General features: G+C 38.4%; 1 protein-coding gene across 5 annotated transcripts in view; it reads right to left on the bottom strand.

The window, feature by feature from the left end:
* The window catches only part of RAD18 (RAD18 E3 ubiquitin protein ligase), a 198,516-nt gene that overhangs the window by 128,783 nt on the left and 45,852 nt on the right, over positions 1-23,881 (bottom strand). For all 5 annotated transcript variants that reach the window (XM_072420467.1, XM_072420465.1, XM_072420468.1 and 2 more), the window contains 3 exons: positions 22,477-22,808; positions 20,509-20,608; positions 487-671 (listed from right to left, as the gene is read on the bottom strand). In XM_072420467.1, coding sequence (XP_072276568.1) covers positions 487-671; positions 20,509-20,608; positions 22,477-22,808 — 617 coding nt within the window. The remainder of the gene's footprint in view (positions 1-486; positions 672-20,508; positions 20,609-22,476; positions 22,809-23,881) is intronic.

Genomic DNA, 23,881 nt, shown 5'->3' on the forward strand with positions numbered 1-23,881 from the left:
CTGGTTCCAGCCTTTCCATCTTTGTGCTACTTCCATCCAGGTTTAAATAGCAGCGGAGCTTTATTTGGTATTAAGATATCATGACAATTACCTCCTCTATATGCATATATTTTTCCTGATGAAGTGGATTCACATCTGCGAAACGCATTGAAACAGTAAGATATTCAAAGTTTACTTAAGGCCCTTGCATACAATGTACATGTAAAATAAGTACTCCTATTGTTTATGGAAATATATTGGGCCATATATGTGTAAATCAATGTGGATATCTGGAGGTATTGTCACACGTCTATACTAGTTTAGATATATTTTTTAACCTAATAAATGTGACTTTATGGATAAATATGAATAAAGTGTTATTGCTTTATGTTTTACTGCCTTAAAAAAATATGTTTTTCCCTGGGTAATGTTAGAATCAGGGATGCGGCAGTGTTGTTATATAAAGGATTAGCAAGATCTTTATTACTATAAACAATATTTTCATACCTGATTTTGGATTCAGGGAGTCACACTGTGCATTGTACATGTGCACAAATTCCTGATGTCGCCGAATCATCTGCTGCTTGGTGCCGTGCGTGGACAGGCCAGCTTCCTTAAGCCTCTTCCGTAGGTCTCGTTCTGACAGAAGGTTATAAACTACTTTGGCTATGGGCCTTCGTTTCTGTCCAGAACTACATTTAAAGGAGAAATAAGAGAAGAAATACAGCATTTATTACATCTTGAACATGATCTAGAATACCATCACACGTAAAGATCACCTAAAACAATAAAAACATTGATAGGTGATTCCATAGTTACGTTGAAAAAGACATAAGTTCAACCACTAGAGAAAAAAACATATTCCAGATCAAACCATATAGACATAGTTGATCCAGAGAAAGTAAAAAAAAAAAACTGGTTTATTTGGTAGCACTGGCACCTGACAAGGGTTGCAATATATTAAGCAGCCAATGAACAGTCAGTTCTTGAATGTGATATGTTGAAAGCAGGGAAGTATAGAATCACGGAGAAGCACGGAGTATAGAATCTTGTCGCGTGTCCCTGATAAGCATTGGTTAGCACCTACCAAGGGTGTTAAAGGAAAGGATCAATGGTAAAAAGGAGGCATGAGTACCAGAGACTTATTGATGCTTATGGGAGAAACGTAGAACGTGTGGTCCAACCCAAAGAAAAGCTTTTCGGTACACTCCCCAGAATTTTTCTTTAGGCTAAGTGGAAAGGTGTAGACAGGTGGTGACCCTTGTATTGTGACCCAACTTGACCAGGTGGTTACTGAAAAGTTCCGGGAGGTAGGCCTATTTAAAAGGAGTTGGGGAGAACACCGTAGCACTTAAGTTTCTGTAGCATAATGTTGGCTAGAATAGTTACATACAGCTGGCTACAAAGTAGCAGACCATTCATAGTGACCATACAGGCCCCTGTCCAGAAACCAAAAAGGCCTACAATAGTCATGAAAACATAAGAACTGGGTCATGGGTCAAACAAAAGGTGGTTTATCAGCGTCTAATGATATGTTTTCTTTTAAATAATGTGGATGGTCAGGTGAGTGTGCACCATTTATCTGAGGAAGAGATAACAGTAAGTGACAATAAATAAAGAAGGCAGGTGAGCTGTGGCAGTGTGCAATGTATCTTGGTGTCAAGATACCACAGGACCCCATTAGAGGTTTTGTGGAGCCCATTTTTTATCAGAGCTGTTTCATTGGCACAAGCGCACAAGATTTGCATTAATGGTTGCTCATATCTGTGCACATTACATTCTCTTACTGGAAATATTCATAAATCTATGTTACGCCATTGACATTTACTGTATCATCCCTGGCAGTCGCCCTTTTAACATATCTATGCCAAGTTCCATCAATTTACAGCAGAATCACTTCACACTTTTGCAGGCAGGGAGCCTTTGCGAGGATATCAGACATTCCTCTTAGCACACAATGTTTGTCAGACGGTTGATGGAATTTCCTAATCTGGATCTTGTTTTTCATAACAAGAGTACAAAGTAGAAATCACAACAGGCTGCTGAAAATTCAATTACCTTAAACGCTATAAAGGTGTGGGAAGATCAATACATGTGTTTTTACTTTGCTGTACTATTATGGAAAAGTGGCAATATATCGGCCAGAATTTAGTGTGCACTGTGAATCAAAGAATGGAGATAAGTTTTATTTTCTCAGTTTTAGGTTGTTATTTGAATCTAAAGTTAATCTGGGGCCAGGTGCGGGGCGCATTCAAGTACTTGCAAATGCAATACAAAATCCTTAACATAAGCTGGTCTTTGTAGATGCAGGCATCATGGAATAATTCATCATCAAACTTTGCAGGAACACTTTCCCTGCTCTGACCTCTCAGAAACAACTAAGCCGCTGAGCTCAAGGTTCTCTTTGCATAACATTGACCCAGCTGTTCATCTTACCTTGCTTCCTTCTCCCATTCAGCAGGTCCTTTAGGAAAACAATGTGAGCTGGTAAGTCATTAATTATAGTGAAGAGCAGGGTTGACCTGAGCTGTTTACTCACTACTAAGAGGGGGATCTCTTTATTCTCAGAGCCACTGCTGCACACCTTTAATATGAATAGGTCCACAGTACTTGCTGCTATATACGTGTGGGGTTGTTTGTTTTAAATCACCCTTACTTAAAAAAAAGTTGTGTGTTCAGGACAGCCTGAAGGTGAAGCCACAAAGGGTGGGTCCATGATATTCTGGGCTTACAGGAAGAAGGTTGAACATCATTCCATCCATATGAAGAGAAGCTCTACATTGCAAGCTCTTTTTATATTTTAACACACGATTAACCTTTGAATAACTGCATAAAAATATGAGGTATGTTTTATTCTAACCAGCTGATTTTTACATGTTTTGTATTTTATCTCGACCATGTACTGAAAAATACCTTTTCTTTACAGAGATCTGTAGCTCAAGTAGAACCTATACACATTATTCTTTCCTACTAATGTAATAAAACGACCAAAACATTCAGATTTACCTTTGACAGAATTAGATACTGAGTGGTCTAGGTCAGTTATTTCCATTACAAAATTATATGTTTCAGATAAACTTCTGTTTCGAGCTGCAGCAGACACAAAATGTCAACTTGATCAATGTGTAGAACATTTCTTGTGATAGCAGCTCTCCTTCCTGATAAAAAAATATACATCCCCATTCTGCCATAAGATATAAAGAACCATAAAAAACTAGAACAGGCATAGTCATTAGCCAGAGCAAAACACACCATTCATCGCATGGGTTGTGTGCGTACAGACAATCTGTCCTCTCGCTAGCTTAGCATTTGTGTTGAATATATCATGTGTCCGTGTACAAGTCAGCCCTCTCCTTCACTAGCTCAGTATGTGTTTTTGGCTCTTCTGTCTGTATTGTGACAGATGAAATGTCATTGTCTACTGACAGGAACAGGATAAGAAGCAGATGAATACTGGATGTAGCAAGAAACAGATCCAGGGTTGAAAATAAAGAAATTATGTGCTGATGATGCAGAAACATCTCACCCCAAGGTAGTCAGGAAAGGAAATTACTGCAAACTTAAATACAATGTCTAGGGCCACAGATAAGAAATTAATCTGTATTAATTAATCTATATAAAAGTGCAACTCTTACATCGTGTACCGGCTGAGACAGGGAAGTCAGGAAGGTGTTTAGAAAGATTTAAAAGCCCCTGACAAGCACCCTCCTTAAAAATGTAACAGATACTTAGGCTGCATACACGTTAGACATTTGTCGTTGTAAAGGACCTTTCACAATCCTAACGAGAAAAGACTGATATATGCAACGCCGTTCTGCTCTATGGAGAGGGAAGGGGGAGAACGAGCAAGAGGCATCCCCCTGTGCGCTCCTCCCTTCACTTGTATTGCAGTCATTCATGGATCCGCCAAAACGGATCCATGAACGACGTTGGACGACCGCTGTACACACGTCAGAATATCGTCCAATACCAGCCCTGAGGCATTGATCGGACAGGAATCATCTGACGTGTATGTAGCCTTAGCAAGTGTGACCAAATCCCTAACTACAACATTAAATAATTTTGTGTATTAATGAACCTTCATTTTCTAATTGTTGGATAGTTATATAGCACTGTATTTTGGTGCATCCGCTGCAGCTGTTAGTATAATATTGGAGTTCAATCCAAAACCACAGATAAGCAGTTAGTTTGACTGTTGAACAATAATTTTGTTATGTGCTAGGCATTCCATGCCATGATCTGTAAAGTACATACCACAGCATGCACTCCTAGGCTGGTAATTACAAAATGGAACATTGTGGTAATATTTTCCTTTAAACAGGACCTGTACTGTGGAAGCTGAGCCCAAAAAAAGGCAAAACAGGAACAAAGGACTTACTAGGTCTGTGCAGCTGATCCCCCCCGCCCCCATTCCCGACTTGCCAAGCCTTGGCTGGGCTGGGATGACGTAAACACCCCAGAATTTCTGGGTATCCAGCCTTTTGACAGTTTACTAGAGCGATCAGGCAGGTAGGGGGCGGCTTACTGCACTAGAGACATCGCAAGTTCTGCAATAATGACCTGCCTGATCGTAGAATATTAAAAGTGGAACTTTAGTACTTCTTTAAGAAAAAAGAAAGGTTTTTCGGTGTAACTAACTAAATTTGCTAGATGTTTTATGAAATAGCAAACCTCCAGTGTGTCATTTTCTTTTAACATTATTCCCATCAATCTCTGCGAGAACAAACTCTATGGTATAATTTTAGTAGCCATTGAGTGAATTGCCAAAGTAACAATGTGTCAACCTGCCTACAATATGGCAATATCTGACATTTCTTAAGGTCAGAATCGCATAGTAAATATTTAAATTTTTGAGATCTTTCATAAAACTGCATTTGCAAATGGTCTTCCAAAGATGTCTATATATCTTTGTCGGGAGGTCTGGCGTAATGCAAATTGAGCAAATATTAGCAGAAGGACACCTTGTGTGCAGTGTGACATGCTGGGTTCTAGGCTAATCTTCCAACTTGTGTCAGATGCATAGTCAGAGCTGCTCCAAGGCAACAGCAGACAATGGAGGGGCTAAGTGACAGCCTGAAACATTTTTACATTTAGATGGAGGAAAAATATTTATTTCTTATTGAACAAAGCTTTTAATAGGTGTGCTTCCAATAATGGATTAGCATAGGGAGAGTGGAATCATAGGTGATGGCGCCACCTTCAGATCCAAGAAAGACATCGGCTTTGATCCCCAAGTAACCCAGCAACAAATTCAACAATATTGTACCTATTTTTTATACATACTTAGTTCTATGTGCCCTGTATTGTGACCCAATTTTCAGTAGCCACCCAAAAACAGCCAAGTGGTTACTGAAAAGTGCCAGGTGGTGTGCCCAGATAAAAGGGGCCGAGAGAACACTACGTAACCCATTTCTTTCTCGCGCTACTTTACTATTTCTCTACTGAACAGTAAACTCCAAATCCGGTAATTTCCTTTAGCTTCCTGTTGCATCCAAAGCACTAGACGTGATAGAAAATATCCCCAATGGAAAACAGCCAAAAAAAAGAAAAAAAACTTTCCACCTGGACCGATGACTTTTCTGTGTTTTCATGATATAATCTAATTTATACCCCATAATTATTCCATATCTGTTACTCAAAAAGTGTTTCTCTACCTTTTACCATGGGGGAACCCTTGAAATAAGTTTCAGGTCTTCAGGGAACCCCTCCTGTAATTACTATATCCACAGATCACAACACTTTAGTGTGGTCAGTGGGAAGAATGTCACACTTACAGATACTCAAAAAGATCATTAGTATCACTTAAATTGGCACGAGAGGCACGAATTGCAACCTCTGGAGGAATCATGGTTGGGAAACACTGGTCCAGAATATGTTCTCTTAAGATTCAATGTAGACTTTGAGAATTTTCAAAGCGTATTGGCTTTTTACTGATATTTTCTGGACCCCGAAAAGCTTTATGCTTCCTTTCCTGCATACAAATTGTTCCAAAAGCTTACCTACAGCTTTCATTCTGCAGACATAAGTCTTAGGAATATTCTCTCATTCATGAGACATTACCTCCAACCAGGACAGCTACCTGAAATAAGTGATCCTGCTCCCCACAACTTTTCTCCCATTTTAACCTTTCCATACCCCAAATTTGGGCTTAAACATTCTTGAATGATCGTCAACTCTTAATGCAAACTTAAAAGAACTCATATCTCATCATTCCCCTGTACAAAGCATTTGTCAGATCTTATCAGGAATATGCAGTCCAGTTTTGGGCACCACAAAAAGGACATTGTGGAATTGGAGAGAGTGCAGAGAAGGGCAACTAAACTAATAAAAGGGTTTGAGGAGCTCAGCTATGAGGAGAGATTAGCTGAAATGAATCTATTCACCCTTGAGAAGAGATGTTTAGGGGGGATATGATCACCCAGTATAAATATATAAATAATCCATATAGAGAATTCTCTTCCCAACTATTCACTTTGAGGTAATTATAAAGGACAAGGGGGCAGTCTTTGCATCTGGAGGAAAAGAAGTTTTATCCCTGGATAATGAAGAGATTCTTCACAGTAAATTGAAAATGTAGGAAAATAAAAATCTAGGAATTTTTCCCCCGTTGGAGCAAATTGTACCAGGGGTTTATAAGAATTGTTTTGCCTTCCTCTAGATTAACTATGTTTATGGAGTTTTTACCTGGGATATGTTTATTTCCTAGTGGTTAAACTTGATGGACTTTTTGTCCTTTTTTTAATCTAACTATAAAAAAAAACTATAAATTGTGAGGAAGCTGACTGAATCATTTTAAGTAGAGAAAGGCACTAAAGAGAAGATCTACATGTGTATATGAAATATTGACATTGGAAAAATGTGAAAATCTACTTTTAGTTAAAAAATTACAAAACTAACTCAACAAGTATGATTCTGAAAAGTACCCTTCCATTTTAGGATTCATACAGGAAGCTGGAAATGCAATTAAAACCTAACACAGGTCGAGAGAATTATCATTAGACAGCCAAACAACTTTAAAAAATATTAGCTTCTGTGACAGGAGAGCCAATTCACCTGGAAGCCATTACACTACCAGAAAAGACCACCGGCTCTAATACTGAGATTTAGGTGTCAGGAGCCACCATGGATAAGAAAAAAAAGATGACTTTCTAATGTGAGGATGAAGGAGGACCTGGCAACGTTTACCTGAAACACCTTGGCTTCAGGTATTTTTATGTCCAGCAAATGAAAACCGAAGTTAAGTACACAAAAAAATGCCCTTTGTACTGACTAGTAATCAGGATTATTGTATGCACGGATTGTATGCACGGATATGTATAAATCAGTGTTTCTCAACCGTTTTGACATGGGGTTTTCCTTAAAATAACTTTAAGGTCTTCAGGGAGCCCTTCTATAATTACTATATTCACAACTAACAGTATATTAGCATGGCGGTCATAAAGCCTCTTTGATTGGTGGCCATTGGGAACAATGTCACCCTTACAAATAGCCAAAAAGATCATTGGTGTCATTTAAACTGACCCAAGAGACACAAATTGCTCATTTCTCAAGGAACCCCTAGCAATCTCTAGAGAAACCCTGGTTGAGAAACGCTGGTATAAACAAACAACTTTTGATGGCCACTCCTTAGCATTTTCCCTTTATACAATATTATATTGCAATAGGCTTCCATTTCAGAACAAGTCTATCCAAAACTTTCTCATTATTGGAGCAAATTCTGGCTGGTAGAAATCATCCAGGGCTATGGAAATTTCTCAGGGTCAAGTTCAATACAGAATTGCATTTACTTTAGCAGTAATTAAAGCCTGCGTACCACAACAGTCACTCAACATAAATCAAATCCTTCCGCTCCCAGACTGTGTGTATACTTTAAAAAGAGCGATTTCACCTTGCATGTCTCAGTTTCAAGGAATTCATCACCTTTTTTTCTCTCTCACTCTGATGGCAAAATAAGCATGTCAGTCAGATGAAGGCATTTCTACCGGCGAGGAATGCCTGCAGAGGGGATGGTTTCACGAATCATAAGGTATATTTTTGTAAAGGAACTCGCGTCACAGCACTTTCCAAATTAAACAGACAATTACCTTACAAACCAGGCAGCTTGCACAGACGGCCAGTTAAAAGCGACAGAGCAGAGAAAAAATGTTTGCAGGTTCTTCAGAGTCTGATATTTTTCTAATTCTGCCATCAGAGGCTTTAAAGATAAAATGAAAACTGAAAATAAAACTGGTAGAGCATAGAGGGCTGAGTCTTCTCCTTGCTTTATGAAAGGTGTGGATTAGGGATGCCGAATCCCATGGTGGCTCAGTGGTTAGCACTCTGGCCTTTGCAGCTCTGGGTCCCAGGTTCGAATCTCGGCCAGGACACTATGTGCATGGAGTTTGCAGGTTCTCCCGGTGTTTGTGTGGGTTTCCTCTGGGTACCCTCGTTTCCTTCTACATTCCAAAAACATGCAGTTAGGTTAATAGGCTTCCCCACAAAATTGACCATCGACTGTATTATAGACATATGACTATAGTAGGTACATTAGATTGTGAGCCTCTTTGAGGAAACAACTAGTGACATGACTATGGACTTTGTACAGCACTGTGTAATATGTCGGCACTGTATATTAGTAATAATAATTTACAGTAGTGACATAGTACAGTGACTTTGGTTGGGCAGCACCCCCTGAAAAATGGGGTAAATATAGGAAGAAGAGAAAGTGAACTATACTAATTTTGGGTGGTTCTCTGGAGTTATTGGGGTAAAAATGTGCTTAGTAGCTCCACAAATACAGCTATAAAACCATTTATTTAAAATTTAGAAAAAGACTTACTATCCCTGAATCATTCTTTTCCCTTCATGTCCAGCACTTTTAAACATAAATCAGCCCTGACGAAAGACAACTCTTAGAACCCCAGGAACGTATTGGCTTGTCTTCTGATTTTTATTAGGCAATATGCTTATCTTGGACACTCCGCCATTGGGGGAGTTGCATTTTCTCCTACACAGCCTCCTGGCATTTTTATGTCTTGGACATTTTACCAGTGAAGTTTTCCTATTCTGACCAACTGGGGATTAAGAACGTTCTTGCCCACCTGCCTATGTGTTCCAGCTCCTTCTACACTCTTTATAATATACCATGGTTGTGGGAAATCCTCATAATGGGCACAGTAGGTGTGCAGACCTGGGAACTCAATAATAAAGTCCCTAAGCAGAATTACTGTTTGGAGCACTTTTCAGGAGGTTTGTCAGAGCACTGCAGTCCCCAGCTTTGTATATGAGAGCAGAGTCGGACTCTCTCACATGTTGACGGTAAGGTTGCTTGCTGTAGCTTTGTATTTGAGAGCTGAAGTCTCACTCTCCAAAATGCTGACAGTAAAGATTGATTTAATCCATGCTGCAGGAAAAGTTTTATAAACCCTGCTTGACTGATATACAGTAATACATAGTACAAACCTTTATAAACAAAAAAAATATTGCTTTAATTGATTAACTGAATAAAATCAGATGGCCTTTTTTTCGTCTTATTTAAAGTTCATTAATCGCTAATTGACAGCACCGCTGCACAATTTTACTACAGAATGAACAGCAATTTCACTCTATTAAAGTAAGCAGAAAATCAACCAAACTTCTGGAAATATCTACAGATAATAAAATAAAGTTCCAGCGGGGACTTATGGAGTAATGTTTTTGATTTTGCACAAAGTTCCACATTAACTCTCCAGCCTTTACAACACATACAGATATCAGTTTTTGATTGACTCATAAGACTGTTCAGTTTCAGGGCGCCAACATTTTTTTTCTTTTCTTCATGGGGATGATCGTTGGTCAACTAGATTGGCTGGGTTAGGATGATGTACTTGCATAGAAATTTATACTTTTCTAGCACACACAAGGGAAAGGGCGCAATGTCCCTTTTGACAGCTGGGCAGCAATAAAGCAAATAAGAAGAGTTATTTTAGAATGGACATCGCCTGCCCGTTTCTGCAATACCACCTGCCTGAACCATGAATTTGCAAGATGAATAATTACTCATGTAGTTCATAATAACATTGAAGGGACCAAAACTAGTGAACTCATAAATTAATTGGCCTAGATTCAATCTAATATATAATTTTCTCTTTTAACACATTAGATACCTGTTGTCTTTTACTGCTTTTGTAAACTCCTGAAGAAGTTCTTCTAAAAACAAAACACATTGAGTAGAGGCAGAATTAATACATCCTAAATCCCAATATGAAAAAATGTGAACTCCCTTGAACAGAGTCCTTACTGGTCAATTGGATGATGTTTATTTTGGGCCATAATTGGCACCTATTTATGTAATATGAAATGTGTATGTATTTTTAATGTTTTTGTGCATATATATGTATATATTTTTTATAGATTTCTTTGAATAAACATGACTTGTATATTATATTTTTTGTACCCAAAAGTCCCTTTGTTTTTTATGTAAATAAGTATAATGAGTCTATTTGGGATGTGGTACATTATTTGAACAATGAAACACACTCATATTCATGTAAGTTGAATACTCATTTCTGAGATCAAAACAAAAGCAAGAAGACCAGTGTTTAGGAACTGTCTGCTGGGTGTTGGGGGACATAGGAAAGCCAATCGCACGTTATTTCATATAGTCATGTCCAAATGACACTGAAATGTCATAATTATCTTGTTTATAATAATTATTCATTACTGGATTCTGCAAAGAATTCCATCAATCATTCTTACTTTTCGGAAGCTGTGTTAGAAAACAAAGCTCTGCCCTTCAAAACCTGACACTCCAAAATTTATCATCAAATGGCAGAACCAGTAAAATGATGACAGATTGACGGCTGTGTGGTGGACAGGGAGTGTGAATTCCCGATACCGGCACATATGTGTGAAATACTGAAGAGCATATGTCAACTCTCTAACTCCGTGACTCGAACATATGTTAAAAAAAATATATATGTTATGCAAATAGTTACCTCTGTTTGTTGTTTTTACCAGAGAACTTTCCTTTAGCAAATCCATTGAATTTACCTTATTTATAAAACATGGAAACTGATATCTATGTTTATAGGAAACAGCATTTCTGATAGTTTTGTCTATTTATATTTGTGTGCCCAGTGTTATTAAAATCCTATCTATCAGCTTCTTGCTAATCTGTGTAAAGAAAGGATAAACGAAGCCAAGATCTAAAATGTAATATATTGCACTTAGTGGATCTTCCGTGTGGTGGCTGCATTAGTATTTTTCATAATATTTTAAGTGCAAAAAAAAAAAAATTATCTGTTGAGCTTGCCAGAAAAGCCTTATCCTTGTTACTTCCTTTTAGCTTAATAGAATATAAAATAATGGTATGTTTTTTTTGTAAACCACAAACCCATCACCCCTACATTCCAAGTAATGGAAATGTACAATGGCGAACCAATTGATTCTATCCTGGGGGCAACCAAAGCTCCCTCAACAGATATAGAAAAGCAGTGAGCATGCAATATTCGTGTGTGTGTTGCAATGTTAAAAAACACGTTGTATGCCCATAACTGGAAGACCTTGAAATTTTCTTACGCTCATAGTGAATTCTGGCTAATCCGGACACAGACCCGACTCTTCTATTATCATGTCATTACTGAACGGTCAAAAAAATATGACATTGCCTGTCCCTTTCTACAAAAATCACCAGCCTGATTGTGGATTTTTAAAAGTTGAATGTTAGTGCCGCTTTAAATAGAACCTAATGCAAGCACCTCATTTAAAGACCAGTACTCTGCAATAAATTAGTTTAATATTTATATTTTTTTCTGATTTTTTAAAAAACCTGTTCAATTACTACCCACCTACCTATCAGTCTTATATCATAGATCACCCAGCAAACCCATCCTGCATCACAAGTGGTTTCAGCAATTACTAGATGTAATAAGAATGCAGAAATAGCACCAGCCGGTCATAGAGTGCGCACCACGGTGCTCGTTTTAACACTAACAAGACCAACAATAGGCCATTAATATTTACTATCTCTAGTTAACGATTGTGCTAAACCAGAATCGCACCTAGCCTACAATAATGAAGGGCCGTGCACATGTTTCTTATTAGCGGTTCTTTATTACTGTTCCGTACATTAAAAAGCAGCTTACCAGCAATGTGTGGCCACACAACTATCAATCCTAGTGCAATATAAGTACAGATCTACCGACGTAGCAATTCCCGCTGCTCACACTAGGATGTAAATCTTCTGCAAGCTCTGTAAACAGCGAAGAAATATTTCCCAGGCGCAAGGTTACAACATCTGCACACAATATATAATGTTTCTGTATTCTTATTCGTTCGCTTGGTTCTAAAGGAAAACTTTGGTTTCTATTTTTGAAATCCTTCAGAATTCACACAACAGGGGTTTTTAATTTAAATATAATAAATATGAGGTTTTCAGTGTGTATCAGGATGTGGCATCACAGTAGTAGCACAATAAGATTGAGAAGATCACCTGTCCTGTGTTAAAATTTAGAACTCATTTGACTGGTAAAATAGTAACCTTTAAACTTGCCTACCCATCTTCTTCTGTCTTTTGAAACCGTCACTACCTCCCACCACTACATATCTCCCATCCTATTGTATGTAAATTCCCCCACCTACTAGATTGTAAGCTCTTCGGGGCAGGGTCCTCTCCTCCTGTCTGTATCCATACTGTCTGTATTAGTCTGTCATTTGCAACCCTGTTTAATGTACAGCGCTGCATAATATGTTGGCGCTATGTAAATCCTATTTAATAATAGTAATAATAATAATACCCTTTCATGGATTTAATCTATCTGTCATGAAGTCAGTTATAATACCACAATGGTTCCAGGTATGTAGTGTTTATAAAGTGATTTATACTAAATATCATTTAGAAGGGATAAAGAATCTACATCTTATATTATGCTTTAAGTTTTAAATCCAGTAAAGCTGGCACCATAGATTGATCCTAACGTTTAACAGGGCCATAGGGCAGAACCATAATTCTGCATTGCAAACTTGCAACAATAAAATACTGCAACCAGGCAAGACTTGTATACTTACCTCCCTTTTTGCAATCTTATAAGTACACTGAGCTGCATGTGCACAGCTTTGTGCAGGATGCCAGGATATGCTGGGTATCCACAGGACATCATCCCAGCCTGGCCAATCAAGACGGCTCAAGATCCAACACCCAGGAGAGGAGCGGAAGATGATGGCGATTCTGTTGATATCGCCTGTCCCTTCTGGAATAAAGGATCTAGCCTCTCTCGACATTTTAACACGGGTGAACCTTTGAAATAATTTTCGGGTTTTGGGGGACCGCCTTCTATAATTTCTATATCTAAAGCTAACAGTTTATTAGTAGTGTGGTCAGTAGGAAAAATGTCTCCTACATTGCTGCTCATAGAAGGAATGTCACCCTTACAACTAAGATGATCATTGGCGTCACTTAAAATGACCTTAGAGGTACGAAGTGCTTATTGCTCAAAGAACCTTTGAAGGACCCCGGTTGAGAAACACTGATCTAGCCAGTAATATCCATTGCAACTGAATGTAGCAACTTATCTGCATCTGTTCAGCAAATACCAGGATACGCTAACCCATTTGAGCTGTTGGGTGATTTAACATGAGTGGTAAGATGCAACTTTGTCAATTTTAAACCGAAAAAACATGAACTGTCTTGGCATCCAAAGCTGCAGTCAGTGTTGACTGACAAGGGTAATACAAAGCGTTTTGCAAGGATGAGGAGTGTTTGAATAAAGCCTTGAAGAAGATCTGACGAGAGATCTGACAGAGAGGCCGAAGTGTCTGCCAGGGAGGCAGATGGTTGTATACACAAAACTTCAGCTGTGACGCTGGGAAAGTCTATTTATGTGCTCAATGATTCAACTCAGGAGCGATATAAAACATGATTAGAAGAACTGCCACCGTTTCTGGAGAAACAGGACGCAGTACAGAATGAATAGAATGATAGGATTCTGCTGAGTCTGGCATGCACAGCACTGTGAAATTAAAAGCACCCTTCCAATGAATAGGGCAGGTAGCAAGAAAATACAAGAATCCAGTAGATACTGTATGCTGTTTAAAATGAACCTGTCATAAAAAAAATGGGTAATAAAAAAATAAATAGAAAGATAAAAATCAGATTCTCTGCTTAAAGCAGATCTAAACTCAAATTTAAAAAAAAACACACCTTTAATCCTGCAGATCTGTTGGGAGGTTTATTGGTTTGCTGCGTTGTCCCGGTATCTGTCTTTGGACCAGTGCAGAGGAAGCACCAGATGCCGACATCATCCTCTCTTCTTGCGTGTTCTTCTTCCTGGTCTACAGATCTCACTCTGCGCAGGCGCAAGATCGGGTGCCATAGTTGGGGGGAAAAAAATTGCTGATCTCACTGCGCATGTGTAAGATCAGCAATTTTTTTATTCCATTAAAGAAAGGGCTCCTTCTGCACATGCCTTAATCTTCCGCATGCGCAGAAGAGAAGCCAGGAGCCTCTAAGGATGTGTGATGTAGGGTGATGCACTTAAAAAAAGTAAAGTAAAAAATTTTAAGTTTAGGTCTGCTGTAATTATAGCAATATTCTGGTTTGCAACCAGAAAATAATTTTAAGTATACATGAGAAGAAAGAAAGCAAGAGAGGGTCCTTTAACGCAAGATATAGTGAGTTTTGTTATAGTAATTGAACAACCTGTCATAATTATGGTTAAAGACCAATAGCTAGACAAAGATAAAATGAGTCAATGAGTGTATAAAGGTAACTGGTGAATACATAAGGTAGTATTTAACAAGGGTAAACTTAACATATATTAGCATTAAGTGATCAAAGAAAGGTGTGTTTGTCTGTTCCCAATGTGTTTCGCCGTGTTTTCACAACATAACAAAATAAAAATTTGTTGGGATATACTATACAAATATTTTACACAGAATATAACATCTTATACATATCCAATAATGAAATAATACTTCAAAGTAAATCTTGTGATCCTGTTGAGCTCCTGAATACCAGGTTGGGCCCTGACTTGTGAACAGTTTTTTTTTAAACTTTTGAAGCCTAACTCTGAATGTCCCTTTAATCTCAGCCAGTTGTGCAGGTGTTTCCCCTCAAATGCAATTTTGCCCACAGTCACCATCACTGAACACAGCTTATCTGATGTGCATTAGAAGCTGAAGCTGAAGTCAAGTACAGCCTGCCTCATCCAAGTCCTTGAGGGCTTCATACAGGCCAAGTTTTAAGTGATTTTCTTACATACTTTGTAATCCACACATTACAAAATTTTCTGATTTCTTCTAGAAAATTACCAAAAATTGGTGCTGATCCTGGCTCTCCAGGGCTCTAGTTGTCCCCCATAGCCTTACTGTCTCAATACCAACCCTTTCATTCATTGTATTTTAGATATATCAATCATGACTTATCATCACATTACCTAGGACAGGGGTGTCAAACTTTGGCCCACAAAGTCTTTTTTTTTTGGCCCCTAAAGGAATCCTTAATATAAACTGCAGCTGGCCCGCCGCTGCATTAAAATAACACCGCTACTACAATTTTCAGCATCACTCGCATCTATAGACCAATAGCCTCTCTGCCTGTACGTTGCCCCAGCATTGGACTGTTTTATAGATGCAGGGATTTGTAGTAGCGGTGTTATTTCAGTGAAGAGGGAGTTCCAGACACTCATATCATTAAGCCCCACATTGGACTGTTTTCTTGACGCAGGAAATTGTAATAGTGGTGCTATTTCAGTTTCAAGTTAGACTTTGTCTAAGTTTTTAATATTTTGGCCTAGTGTGTATTTGAGTTTGACACCCCGGACCTAGGATCTTCCAGGATGCTGGGATGTTTTTAGGAAGGTTTAAACAGCTCCTTTCCACTAGTAATGACCTGCTGCACAGCCTACGGAAGAACAAAGACATCGCTGGGTATAAAATAAGGTATTTCAGGAATATTTCACAGTACAATAGTGCTTAATAGCAGCCAATATGCAGGGGTAGGTCATATTTTGTTGTGAGGTTGAGCTGTATAACTGATGATAGGTTCCATACTTGTGATGTGGTTGCTGTGCGATTACCACTTCCTTGCACCAGAATCCGGAAGTGTCTCCCTGCGGGAGCTCCATGAAGAATGAATACGCGCCAGCTTTCTAAAAGTGCAGACACTGGAACTATTGTACTGTGAAATATTCTGTAAGAACCAGCAGTGCAGTAGGATTGTTCAAGCAAGGTGCCAGCTGCTGGGAACAATGCAGGACCTCGGGATTTAGGGGAAGATCTGAACCTTCCCTGAGAAAAACAGTTTATTGGTCAGGACTATCCTTCCTGCTTTGTTTACTCAGCATTTAGAAGCTTCTCTTCCACTGTCTGTACATCAAAGTACACAGGCAGGAGCTTTGGGGGAAGTGAAAGTCAGATATTTCTGTTTTTCTTTAAAAATAATTCTGGTTCTAGAAGTAATAACAGTCCAGCAAATCATAGAGGGAAAGGTTTGGCTTCAATTCCACTTTAGGCTTAGTCTACACGAACTGTTTCCCCATCGTTTAACCTGAGGCTTTTAAAGCCCTTTTTTGAAATCCCCAATAATTAACACCAGGTTAATCTACACCAGGACCTTTTCTTGAGGCATGTTTATGACATTTATCTTAAAAGTTGCTTTCAATGTTTAAAAAATCAAAACGCTGGAAAAGCGCCCGAAAACGCCCACGTTTTTGAGCACTAATTTTGCAAATTAGTTAAAACCATTGAAAAACAGGGGAAACTGCGGGATTGGCGTTTTTCCAGCATAAAGGCAAGCTTTAAAACACTAATAAAAGTGCATATAAACGCAATAGGAACGTTTACATGCGTTTTAAAAAAAAAAAACAAACCAAATAATCCCAAAATAAAAATGTTGCATCTAAATACAAATAAAAATAGTTGCTAAAATTAGTTATTAAAACATTTCACTGAGCCAATTAAAATGTTACTGGAAGGAATAAATAAGGAATGCAGAGCCAAGGTCACCTAGCTTGCATGAGCAGTGAAGCCTGCCAAAATCAAACTGCATTTCACCTCCCCATGCGGCACCGTGCTGAACAAAAACTAGTTATGACATGGAGACAAGCCAAATCCCATGCCGATGACAAAAAATTTCACACACCGGCTGTCCTGTTTTAGAAACTGGGTGACCATTGACTAGCTAAAGCCTGCAAGAGGGATTGCAATCATGATGATTTCAGCTGCTACAAGTTTTGGAAGTAGAGATCTTCCCCCAGGTCGTTTATATAGAATGTGAGCTGGAACCTTTTTTGTGCATACACAACCAGCCATCAAGCCAACTTCCTCAGAGAGGTGCACTACAGCAATGTCGGGACAGAAAACAGTGAGGAGGCTACATTACCTATATGCATTACAAGGTTTCACGTTCAGCTGAGGTTTCAGTGTCCCTATAAAGTATAAACTCTAACAATTAATTCTCCAATTTGAGGGATTTTGGTCTTTGAAAGTGTTTTGTGTCAATAAATAACTGTGGATCCTGGCATAAATCTTGCAAGACTTTAATTCACACTTGTTGCCTCTCCTGCATGTTTATCAGTTAGTGCTGCTTACCGTTTATCTGCTAAATACAGTACAACTCCCTCTATATGAGACTAAGATACAGAGATGTTTTTCCATCTTACTCTCCTAGGGTAGCAATGCTGCTCCTCCATAAATCCAGTACTGTTAGTGTTGTCAGAAGAAAGCGAATAATAATAATTATAAAAATAATAATAAAACATTTTTTGTTTTTGGGTTGAGATAAACTTTAAAGTGGAACTAAAGTGCTACTTTGACATGGACGATTGGTGCAGGTGGTTATTGCAAAAAAGAGACATGCAATGTGCTTTCTGCGGTAACTTTTCCTACTTATCTGCATGCTTTGGTTGTCAGGGAAAACCAGCAAATCTAGCTTCCCTTGAACCTGTCAGAAATGGATGAACAGCCGCGTGCCTAGCACTGCCAATCAAGTTGGCCGAAGAATGTCTTCAGGAAGAAAAGACAAGGAAAGATGGTGATGGAATAAGGATAGGTGAGTCATATCTAGTTTAGTTGTGCTGTAAATAATAAATATAAAAAAAAACAGTGGGAGCAGGTAGCTCTCTATTGCAGAAGAGAAATGTAACAGAATTCTCCCTATATTTTTTAAGCTGGGTGGTGGCCCCAGCACTTTAACCCAATTTTTCAGTAACCAGAAAAAAAGCCAGGTGGTTACTGAAAAGTGCTGGGTGGTGCGCCCGGCTAAAAGGGGCGGGGGAGAACACTGTGCTATGAAGAAAACATGTCTGTTCACAAACTTCTGATAAATGTACACAGAGCTGTGCAAGAGCATCTCGGTGAACAATCCCAAAATACCCGGGAGCAAGGAATGAATGAACTCTCATAAGCATAAGAAAAAGTTCTGTCATTGGAGCCTGACAAACCAAGATGGCCGAAGATCCAAACCTGAAGACGACCAAGAAACCATGTCCGTGCTGGCAATAAAGGACTGTTGAGTTTAGCTCTACTTTAACTATAAAGCTTGAATGACAGGACCTCTTTAAAGAACAACTCTTTTCTTGTGCTCAATTCTCATGCTATGACAAAAATCTGATAACATATACATGTAAACAGAGGGGCAGTTATAAAGTAAATCAGCGACCAAACAAATTTATTTAGAATCACTGCATCTCATATCTTGCAGAACAAGGTATGGAAAGTCATAAAATGTGAAAGGATAATTTGCAGGGAGCCTACAGGCGATACTGGTGAGTAGTCATTTGTCCTTTGGTTCTCTTTTGTGAGCATGGCTACCCCAGCATGGTTCCTCTTTAACAGTTAAAATCTTCTGTATATACTTTTACCTACACTTTATTTTACATGTATTACTATGTAATTGATAAAAGGGTTATTATTATTATTAATAAACAGGATTTATATAGTGCCAACATATTAGGCAGTGCTGTACAAAGGATCCCTTTAAATGGTGTTGCACATTCTTAAAAAAATGCCTATTTACAAAAAGACAATAAAGGTACTTAAATCATTTTTTGTGCAATCATTTAATTAACAATATTCAAACAGAGGTGGGATCTATGAAGAATCAGATATGGTGAAACAGTCCTAGCAAATATGTATTGCTAGGCACTGTGCTGTCAGTTTAACATTATGAAAAGGGGAAGGGATAGCATAGGGGTGTCCTTTGGTGCTGCTTTTACCTCTGTTGCTTAATCAGGAAGATGGAGAAAAAGAAAATTAAGAAAATTGGAGCTATAACTCATACAGGTACATGTGAAATTTCCTGAGACAGCACTCTCAGGTTTCAGACTGTCTCCCTAAATTAATGTAAGTACAGATAAAACATAGCAAGGAGAGGGGGAGATACATTCTGGAAGTTGATTTCGCTCTTATAGCTGCTTGTGAAAAATTACCTTGAGCTATGGAGCTCTGTAAGCATGATTTTTATTTTTAAATCACGAAACAGACTAAAAGTCCCCTTACCAAGCTTAAGAAAATATTAATACACAAAATTATATATTTTACTAGGTAACCAAAAGATTACCATTCAGGAATGTTCAGTCCAAAGGTCTGTATAGCTGCTAGATGGTTAGAGTTACAGTCTTGGGTATAAGTCAGGCATCAATACAGGTGTCTTACACCATTATTTAAGGAACCATCACAATGGATTAATAAATGTCCTTTCCTTTCTTAAACAGAACAGGCTACTCAGCAGTAACCATGCAGACTGTCTGAACAGCATTCACTTATAAAACTGTTACTCCAAACATTTGCTGAATGATCAATTTAAGCAGCAACTATTGAGCAATTGTACAAAGTTTTGGAGTTGAAGTTGCTATTTGCATACTTTCTCTGCTTCCTGCTGACTTATTCAGGTAGTGTCTAGGAAAGAATTCATGCCCTGGCACCATACCACTAAGGAGGTGGATGCTGAATGCTCCGCATGACCCTTATGACAAAAAATCATTGCAATTTGATGTTGGGTTTGATCCAAGCGTTTAGATTGCCACAAAATATTACGAAAATACCCTTTGCTGTGCAGGTCATGGCTCTCAAAATGCTTAGTAAAAATGACAGCCTAGCCATAAATTATAGATACTAAAGCATCAAAGAAAACACAGTAAAAGAATAATAAAAACGGTAAGCTGACAGTTATGGAGTAATAAAGGACATTCTTCCCGAAGGCCAACAATGTAAGAGACATCCTTCCCACTGACCACCACACTAATGTACTGTAATTATAGCAGTGGTACCTGAAGACCTTTATTATTTAAAGGGTTTTTCCATGTTAAGAAGGTCGAGATATATAAACCTGGGGATTTCCCAATAAATATATATATTTTTTAAATTCAAAGAAGTTCGAGATAGGCAAATCTCTACACTGGGAGCTAATCTGTTACTGTTACAGTAACTATACCCGTACGCTTGGGCTTAGTACGTGCCGTAGCGAGGTTTGGTGGTGTAGTCTTCGGAGATAATTGAAAACAATATAACAAATACCATTCAAATGTCCCAGACATGAATTTGTCTGAGAAATTCAATATACAGTTGCCTTACCTGCGCAGACTCTCCTTTTTCTCATCCCTGGTCAGACAGCTGTCCAAATGTTTGTTTATATATTGTTCCGGAATGCCAACAGCACACACCGGGCACTCCACTAAAAGACAAAGCGAAAAAAATCAATTTAGTCAAAGCAGATAAAGTGTTTTATGTACAAATCGTGGATATTCCCTGCCTAGAAACACATTCTTTTGGGTGAATCTAGTGCTCACGTCTGTCAGTGTCCTTCATGCTACAACGCCACTTTGAATCAAAGTTCAGGACATTCTGTACTGAGGCTGCAATTAATGTTTTCTACATGACAAATGCCTGATCTCTGTGTGCTTTCTGTGCATCTCTCCAGTCTGTGGTTTGTGGATGAAGCAAATACAAATGTTAAAGAAAGCTTTTGTCACTCATTCATCTATAAACCGACTGGCACTTTTCAGTAACTACCTGGCTGTTTTTGGGTGGTTAATGAAAAGTTGGATCGCAATGCAGGGGCTATCACCAGCCTATAGGCTTCTTCCCACTCAGCTTCTGGGGAGAATACTGCTGCCCTGTACTCAAATAGAGAAGAGACGAATATTTACAAAGTGTGGGAACCTCACTCTTTAGTTACCTGCAATTAGAACATGTGTACCCTGTTGCAACATTTCCTCTTTCTGAAAAATTTTGGTCACCAGGACAAATGGAAAGGGTGCATCTTTCTAGCGAGGGGACACAAATATGGAAAGCGGCCCGGGTTTCTACCCATTCCCAACTCAATCCAAAATCAAACAGGTTTGTATATGGCTAAAGAATTTTGCATGAACTATCACAGGTTTAAAGTAGTTGTATCCCCTTTCTGAATGTCATTTAACTTGCTCCCTACAAAAAAAAAATACATTTTCACGTTAAATACAGTTTGCTTCCAAGCCAGGTTCATATTATTGCCTTGGACCAGCTTCTCCATAGAGACGTTAGAATATGCCTGTACCATGCATATTCAGATGGCCAACTTTAGAACAAGCACCTTGATGGCAGCACCACCAGGAGATTTTTTTACTGAAAGCTACAGATATAAAAAGATTGAAACCAATTTTAGATATTGCATGTTGTAGCTTATTCATGCCTTCAATGTATTCTGTGGATGTCTTGAGATGTGAAAATGAGGTCAGGTCCCTGTTCATTTTCTTTTTTTTTATTTCTTTGAATTGTTTATTGTAGAATTGCAAAATTCAACACAAAATCATCTTAAAAAAAAGAAAAGCTTCTGTCTGATATTTAGTAATTAGGTTCGTTTCTTCTTTAATGTCTGAACTTATATACAAGCAGCCATTCACCTTTAATATTAGCAGGCTGTAAAAACAGCAGAATTCTCTAGGTGACCGGCCCTGTTAGCATTGTGTAAACAGGAATAAAAGATGATATCGACAGACAAGATTAAAAGCTGCCATCAGAATGTAATAATTTAATAAACATTCCACTACCACCCCTGCAATGTACATAAGTGAAATATCAAAGGAAGGAGGATGAAATCCTCTCTGATAACAACAGGTGGAGGAGCTGAGAATTATGTTATGGTCTCATCACCCCTCTAAAATGCAAATGTCAGTTTTGCGTGAGCAGACCAGTCACATTCAGATAAGTGGGTAGTTCTACAAGCTCCGATAGATGTTGAGGAGGGGGGAGCATATCATGGTCTAAAACAGACTCTCACAACCTTTTTTTTAACATAGGGAAACCCTTGAAATGATTTTCAGGTTTTCGGAGAACTCCTTCTATAAATACTATATCCACAGCTCACAGTATATTATTGTGGTGGTCAGTGGGAAAAATTCCTATTACATTGCTGGTCATTGCAAAAAATGTCACCCTTACAGATAACCAAAAAGATCATTGGTGTCACTTAAACTGACCTGAGAGGCCCAAATTGCTCATGGAATCACCAGCAACCTGTGGAGGAACTCTGGTTGAGAAACAATGGTTTAGAAAGACGCTTACCCTTTACAGAAACTTTGGGGACAGATGTAGACGGTTCTTGTGAAGATGAACACTCAGCAACAGAATCCTCCAGTTCCTTCTTGATTTTCTTGGCAGAGATGGACTCAGTAATTTGGACTGGAGTTATACTGGAGTTGAACGATTCCTCAACAGAGGTGTCCAAAGTTCTCTTGGATGTCTCTGCATTTTTCACTAGAAACTTTTCCATCATTGTCCCCTCCTTTTTCATCATCTTCCCAGCACATCCTGGTGATCTGTTGTTGTCGGACTTGCCTTTCAAAGGATTCAGCGAAGATGGAGAAAGAGAATCTGTGTACTGGGACAGATGCTTGCTGAAAGAAGTGACAAATTTGTTTATTTCTTTAATAGAGGAACATAGGAATCTTTATGGTAAACACAGATAATATATATATATATATAGTGGCTACTGTTGTCAAGGGTTTCCCTGCAGTAAAGACAAACTATTCAAAAGAAGCCTGTACAAGACCGGACATATATATGTGATGTGATCTATTTATCTTAAAAGGATGTGGCTTTCATTAGCCTAAAAAGCACTCAGATAAATTGATAAATATTGCACATGCAAACAACTTATTTGTAGGAAAACAGACAACAAACAGTTAGTAACTGACACCATGCTGACACCATTCTGCCTAATAATATGTTGAGACAACTATCTGTCTTAGTTGCATTTATTAAAATAATGTACCAGTTCTGACTCACATACAAATTCAACTTAAGAAGAAATCTGCAGTCCCTATCTCATATGTAACCTGGGAACTACCTGTACATAGCTGATCCACAAAAAGGCAATAAAAAATAAAAAAAAAACACTTTTATGTAAGTATTTACAATATAAAGCCAGAGATGAGAGCTGTAATCCAGTGTGCAAGCAGATTAGGCCCAGATATGTACAGCATGTAACAAAAAAGGATGTAAAGACACATAATGCTTATGTGTGATTTTTTAATATTGATTATTTGTACATCAGCACGTAAAGTTTGATATAAAATGCAAAGGGGAAGGCAGACTTTTTAGCCCTTGCTGCAAAACCTTGGGGGAATTGGATGCACCTCATTTGGGCTAGAACTAGCAACTAGATTAAAATATATGAGAACAGTCTCAGAGCCCCAGTGTGTTTCTGGATGAAATATTTTGGGTTTAGTTGGGATTTACATTTTTGCTAGTTGAACCACACTGGAAAAGAAAGAATGAGAGGATAGGGAAGAGAAGATAAGAGGAATAAAAGAATGAGAAGGGAAGAGGAGAAAGATGAGAGAAAAAGAGGAGGAGAAGGAGCAGTAGAAGAAGAAGAAGAAAGAGGAAGAGAAAGCAAAAAGGAAAAAAGCAGAAGAAAAAAATGGAAAGTTGATGTGTAGAAAAAGAGAGAGACCAAGAGATGAGA

Source organism: Pyxicephalus adspersus, chromosome 8 (assembly GCF_032062135.1).
Source record: "Pyxicephalus adspersus chromosome 8, UCB_Pads_2.0, whole genome shotgun sequence".
In the NCBI taxonomy this organism is placed as follows: Eukaryota; Metazoa; Chordata; class Amphibia; order Anura; family Pyxicephalidae; genus Pyxicephalus; species Pyxicephalus adspersus.